This window comes from Myotis lucifugus, unplaced genomic scaffold (assembly GCF_000147115.1).
Source record: "Myotis lucifugus unplaced genomic scaffold, Myoluc2.0 scaffold_0, whole genome shotgun sequence".
NCBI lineage: Eukaryota > Metazoa > Chordata > Mammalia > Chiroptera > Vespertilionidae > Myotis > Myotis lucifugus.
Genome location: NW_005871048.1, coordinates 63,079,170 through 63,085,779, shown reverse-complemented (window position 1 = coordinate 63,085,779; position 6,610 = coordinate 63,079,170). Strand labels below are relative to the sequence as shown.

At 46.1% G+C, this 6,610-nt stretch overlaps 1 protein-coding gene across 1 annotated transcript in view; it reads right to left on the bottom strand.

The window, feature by feature from the left end:
• DNAH5 (dynein axonemal heavy chain 5) overlaps positions 1–4,508 on the bottom strand; it is a 212,465-nt gene extending 207,957 nt beyond the window's left edge. The window contains 1 exon segment of the mRNA XM_023752286.1: positions 4,461–4,508. Coding sequence (XP_023608054.1) covers positions 4,461–4,472 — 12 coding nt within the window. The 5' untranslated portion in view covers positions 4,473–4,508.
• Between the last annotated feature and the right edge of the window lie 2,102 nt (positions 4,509–6,610).

The window sequence follows — 6,610 nt, the reverse complement described above, 5'->3', positions numbered from 1 at the left end:
GGGCAGCAGCCACCACTCGCACCTGCTGACGGCGCCGACCCTCACTTGCACCCGGTGCTGGTGCCAGCCCCAGCCCCAATCACTCCATGCCATCAGCAGGTGTGAGCGGGGCCAGCGCCATCAGTGCATGGGAGCGGAGGCAGTGGGAGCAGGGCTGCGGGTAGAGAGGGGTCCAGGGGCTGCAGAGGGAGGGGCCTGGCAGGGGGTGTGGAGGATTGGCGGAGACCTGCCCCTGTGCCCATCGCAGCCTCATGGCCCACAGTTCCTTTCAAGGTGCACGAATTCATGCATTGGGCCCCTAGTAACACATAATAAGCACTTCTGCTGTGATATTTATCAAAACCTGCCTTGTTGGATATATCGATGGCTTTATTGCTAAATTGTAAGTGCTGTGAGCTTACTGAAGGTCTTTTATCTTCAGCTACAATCCTCAGCTACCATTGCAGCATCACCTCCTGCCTCCTTCCACACTGGCCTCCTTTCCACATCGACCACGGCCTCTGGTCCCCACAGGGATTATCCCTTCTAGCTAGAGAGCTCTGCCCTCCTCTGACCTCACTGCCTCTGCTGGCCCCTTCAGAAGCCCTATCCATAGCTGTCTTCCCCACCGGGCTATCAGCTGTACACATGCTCAAGGGCTCTCATCTGTTCGTTCCCTGGCGTCTCCCCAGTCCCCAACACCATTCCTGACACTTAGTCAACCCTCTTTTAGGGAACATCGCTAGAGTCAGCGATGACTGTTTCCTCGGCGGTGCCTCACTTTGTTTTATTGTAATGAACAATCACATGGACATTTCAGGACACCAGTGCATCACAAACACTTTGACCCTTTTCCCCAAATCGACTAAACAAGGTTCAGAAGTGGCCCACACAACGTGTAGACCTCCAAGAGTAAGATCTGTTATTCTCCCCAGTGTCCAAGCATTCCAAGGTCTACAACCACTCCCACAGGAGTGGACACAGAGGGCTTTTCCCACATCCACAGCCGAGCCCTGTTGTCCAATCTAGCGGCTGCTTCCAAAAAGGAAGACATTCTGACCCTTCAGATTACCTGCCCAGGGGCAAAAATGTTGGCCCATGGGAATCTGATCATGATTCTATCACCCCACCTGGGGTCGGCACAATAATAGGCTTCCTCCAAATGGACTCAAAATATCCCAGGTTTACTGTTGAGTTGAAGCTCCTGGTTTTTATTCATAAACTAAGTAATGTGTGAGCAGTTGTTCCACCTTTTTTTTTTTTTTTTTGGCTGTTTGTTAAAAGTGAGGCTACAAAAAGTAAAGCCAAAGGCAAACAGCAGAGAGGTATAAACAAACAGCCACTGTGCTCAGTGCCAGAGAAGAGCTTAGCATGACTAAAGGAGAAAATGTAACAGGTAAACATCCTTCTAAAGTTTCCTGTGCAGCGGGAACCAGTTCCTCGAAATATCCACACTCAGAGCAGCCTTTTTCTAATGCTGACACTGGCCTCAGACCTGGGAGAAAAACAGGGTCCACGGACTTCCCCGGGGAATTTCGAGTTCTGCATAGGTCTCAGCTCACAAATGCAACGATCTGTGCGCTTCAGTATTTATTTGTTTCTGTTTTTTCTTAAATAATGTACCCACAGAAGTGCACATTTGCAGCACTGATGGTAAATTATTATGGCTGCTAAAAGCCTTTCCACACCAGCCTGGGATTAGGGAAATTAACTGTCGTTGGGGAGGGTTAGGAAGACGATGCTGTATGGCAAACATACTTTGTTTCATTCTTGCTGCTCTTCACCCTGACCTGGGCCTGCCCACTTACCTCCTTCTGTTCCCAATTTATGTAAAATAGGGCTGGTCACTTAGCTGGGGAGACACACGAGTTGTACAATAGTGTTTACATGGATGTGACCCAGTGCGCGCACACACACACACACACACACACACACACACACAACAAACAGAAAATATTTACCAAAGAGTGCTAGGTTTTTCTTGGGAAAAGAAAGTTGTGTAAAAATTTAGGGGATATTATTCTTTACTAAGGGCCCAGTGCACAAAATTCATGCACAGGTAGGGTCCCTAGACCTGGCTGGTGATCAGGGCTGATCGGGGCCTTCGGGATGCCAGCTGGGGCCTTCCTTCATTCTGCACCGCCCCCTGGTGGTCAGCACACATCATAGCGAGCAGCCGAACTTCTGGTCAGTCAAACCCCCAAGGGAATAATTTGCATATTAGCCTTTTATTATATAGGATAATTTTTTTAACTACAAAATGTATATATATGTGTCTATAATTTATTATTAATATATTTTGTTTATATATTTATCATATGTATATTCATTATGGAAAATCATTAAATAAATAAAATCCACTTTAATGCCACTAGCTAGAGATAATCAGTATCAACGTTTTGGTGTATGTCCTTTTACTTCTGTTTTCTATATATATTTACATACCTTTTCTTTGTTTATAGAATTGGCACAATATTACTTTAGTGTCCTACTTTTCTCACATATTGTGAACATTTTCCCATGCTATTAAACAATATTTAATTATTTTTTTATGTTTGCAAATCCAGTAGATAAAAAGAGATATATCAATTAAATTTGCTAGACATTTAATGTCCTACTGAAGTTAAACAAGAAACATTTGATCATTTTAAATTCTTTAACTTAAACCTGAACAAACCAAGGGAAAAGTAAAAGAAAAGAGTATAGCCCAGGGGCATGGCTCAGTGGTTGAGCATTGACCATGAACCAGGAGATCCCGTTTCGATTCTCAATTAGGACACATGCCTGGGTTGTGGGCTCAATCCCCAGTGTGGGGCATGCAGAAGGCAGCTGATCAATAATTCTCTCTCATCACTGATGTTTCTCTCTCTCCCTCTCCCTTCCTCTCCGAAATAAATAAAAATGGTTTTTTTTAAAAAAGAAAAGAACATAGCATTGAAATCTCAAAGCAAACATAATTAATAAAACATAAGAACATGGTATAAAGTTAATAGCCATGTTTTACAACTTTACAGGGTAAAACTTGATACATTTATGTAGGATTATATAGTATGTGGGTTTTAAATTAAGACATACAATCATCATTGGTTTACTGATACTAGAAGTAGCAACTCCACCTGTCATTTTCAGGTCACTATCATCGTTGACAAAAATGGGGAGAAAACACTAAAAAGGCTAAAAAGAACTAACGAGAATTGCCTTAATGCAACACTATAAATAGATATGTTGGAAATTCCAAGTACTTATGAAATAAATTATATGAAAATAAGACATTAATGGGTCTACCTTAACAAGATGTTCACAAGAATAAAACAGCAAATTTTGAGCAAGAGTAATATGCACAGAGATGAGGAAAAGGTTGAAGTATTACTCATGTAAACGATATACATGGCTCTTAATTAACAAAATATACATTTACCTTTATTAAGTCCTGACGGTGCACACTTTATTGATTGCTATAATCGCTGTAGCTATAGTTACATAGCTATAAATAGTGTCGCTAAGTGAAAAAATATAATATACAATGTCCCTTGAAGGTAAATACTAAAACAAATACCTGGATTTTTTTTTTCATTCCACAACATTCATGTTTAAAAAGAGAGTGAGAGCAAAACCAAATGACGTGAAAGCTGACTGCCATGCTTTCAGAAGCTCCCAGGCGTTTCTCACCTGCTGTGCATGGAGGCACATGTAAGAGATAAGGAAACTGCCCGTGGGGCTCTCTCTGCGCACCATCTCTCTCCCTCTTTCCCTCTCTCCAAGGGAACTAAACATTTGCTTTTGTCCAAACCCAAGGGCTAACAAGAGCTAGAAACAGCCAACAAACTTGACACAAAAGCAGCCTGCGCCCCACCTGGATCTCTGATGCTCGCTAGGGCACCATGGGTTGCTTGGGTCCACCTCGCTGACCCGCTGACCGCAGTGGCCTCTCCGCAGCCAGAGGAAGGGGAAACCAGCAAGCCCAACAGAGAGGGGCGACCCTAACAAGTCCCTGCCCTATCACTTTTGCACTTTTTAAAATATATTTTTATTGATTTCAGAGAGGAAGGCAGAAGGAGAGAGAGATAGAAACACCCATTATGAGATAGAATCACTAATTGGCTGCCTCCTGCAGCAACCCGGGCATGTGCCCTTGACCAGAATCGAACGTGGGACCCTTCAGTCCGCAGGCCGATGCTCTCTAGCCACTGAGCCAGACCAGTAGGGCAACACTTTTTGCACTTTTGTGGGTGCCCAGGGACATGACTGGCCACCACCCCCCCCCAAAAAAAAAACACCTGCAAAACTCAAAAACCAGCAACTCCAGCCCTACCAGCTCCTCAAACCGTTTCCACACCTGCCACGCCCCGAAGGTGAATCCCAGACAAGAAGCCCGACCCACTCTCGACCGCGTGGACCCCACGGAGCAGCCCAGCGGCTGCGCACGCGCTTTGGGGGCAGCAGGGCGTGGGATGGGAACCGGGACGGAGCACGCACAGTACCGGCTTGTCCATGACGCTGCGCTCCGGCGCTTCGCGGGGACCCGCGGCCGGTCGCGCCTGGCAGGTGCTTGGCCCACGGCTGTCGCCGTCCTCCGCCCACGCCGCTCCCCCGCGTCCCCTCGGTATGCACGTTGTCCCGCTCGAGCGGCTGTTGGCGGCTTGCGTGGTTGCCTTGGCGACGAGCAATGCTCCGCCTGGACCGGGCTCCCTCCTCCCACTCCTGGCGCTAGGGCGCCTCCCAGGGTCCCCGCGCCCGCCCGCCTGGAGCCACTTGCACCGCAGCCCTTTGGGCCCTGAGCCCAGATGCTGTTTCTTGACTGTTTTCTATCAGGTTTTTGTGAGTTCTCGGCGGGATGTGACTTCTAGCATCAGCCAAGTCCATTCGTTTGGAACTTGTTTGAATGTGGGATTTAGGCTTCTCCAGCTCCAGGAGAAACCAATCAAAATGGAATTTCCAATGTTTCAACTATAATATGCACATCTTCTGACAGTCTTGACTCCTACTTAGGTTCCTCTCCTTGCTTCCTTGTCAGCTTAGAACTCAATGGAAAGTTTTAACCTTCAGTTTTAACCTGGTGGTGACAAAGGTGATTTCCTAAATACTGCCTACCTGTCAGAACAACAGCTGCATTGGCACGTGTGATGTTCCCAGGAACTTTGCCTTGAGACTTTCCAAAGGACAATATACATGTTTCATATCTACACACACACACACACACACACACATATATATATATATAGAGAGAGAGAGAGAGAGAGAGAGAGAGAGAGAGAGATTGTTTGATAGAATTTTATTAACTGTTTTACTTCCATAATTTTGGGGGGAAATTTTCATCAATAGACAGTGAAGGGATGATCAGTTCACAAATCAATATGACTTCAAGTTATAAAACTTGGCAATGGAAGAAGTCACTGTTGTTGGTAACCCACCAACATTTCAATTTCATTCTTCTATGCCTGTTTCTCATATTTATACAAGAAATGGTAAATATTTCCCAGGTCCCTTGCCCTTATAGGTGGCCATGTGACATGGCTGTGGCAGATGAACCACAAATGGCAGTCTACTAGGGCTCCTGGGAATGCACTTACTTTCCTCATAAAAGACAGATTCCGCTTCATACTTTCTGGAACAAGACCGTGATGCCTGGAGTTGTTGCCGCTCTGGAAACATATTATAAAACACAGCCATATCATGACTGTTCTAGTACAGTCCTACTTGAACCAAGTGCCATGGGCTGCATGGCTTACAAACAACAGAAATATTTTTCTTATGATTCTAGAGCAGGGGTGGGCAAACTTTTTGACTCGAGGGCCACAATGGGTTCTTAAACTGGACCAGAGGGCCGGAATGAAAGCATGGATGGAGTGTTTGTGTGAACTAATATAAATTCAAAGTAAACATCATTACATAAAAGGGTACGGTCTTTTTTTTTTTTTTTTTTAGTTTTATTCATTTCAAACTGGCCGCATCCGGCCCGAGGGCCGTAGTTTGCCCACGGCTGTTCTAGAGGCTGGAAGTCTGAGATCAGGCGCCAGCATAATCTCACTCCGGTGAGGGCTCTCTTCCAAGTTACAGACTGCTGACTACTCACTACCTCCTCCAATGGGCAAGAGATCTACCTAGCTCCCTGGCCTCTTCTATCAGGGCACTAATCCCGGGAGTAGCGGGAAGGATTAAAATTGACTATGGAGTAAGTGGATGCTGCACAGACATGCTCCTAGGACCAAACTGGAATTACAACTAAAATACAGAAAAACTTCCTGAATAATCAACAGAAGATTCGGTAGAGAGAACCCTGATAACCGAGGACCAAAAGTGGAGACCGCATAGAGACCGGTAGGAGGGGTCGAGGCACAAAAGGGCTGGCCGGGCTGTGACAGACAGCAACTGAAGTTCCGGAGAGATAACTCAGCTGGGAGGGGTTCCCACTGAGAACCCAGAAGTCTAATCCCCACGCTGGGCCCCCCAGCAGAGAGCACCAGAACTGAGAAGGGTACCCATATAACACCTGACTGTGAAAAGCAGCAGAGTTGCTGTTGGCAGGGAGAGGAAGCTGGAAATTCAGGCTCCCTCTTCAAGGACCAATGCACAAAATTCCCTGTCAAGCCACCCACCTTGTGCTTCAGCAGAGGGAGGGCAGAGTAGACTG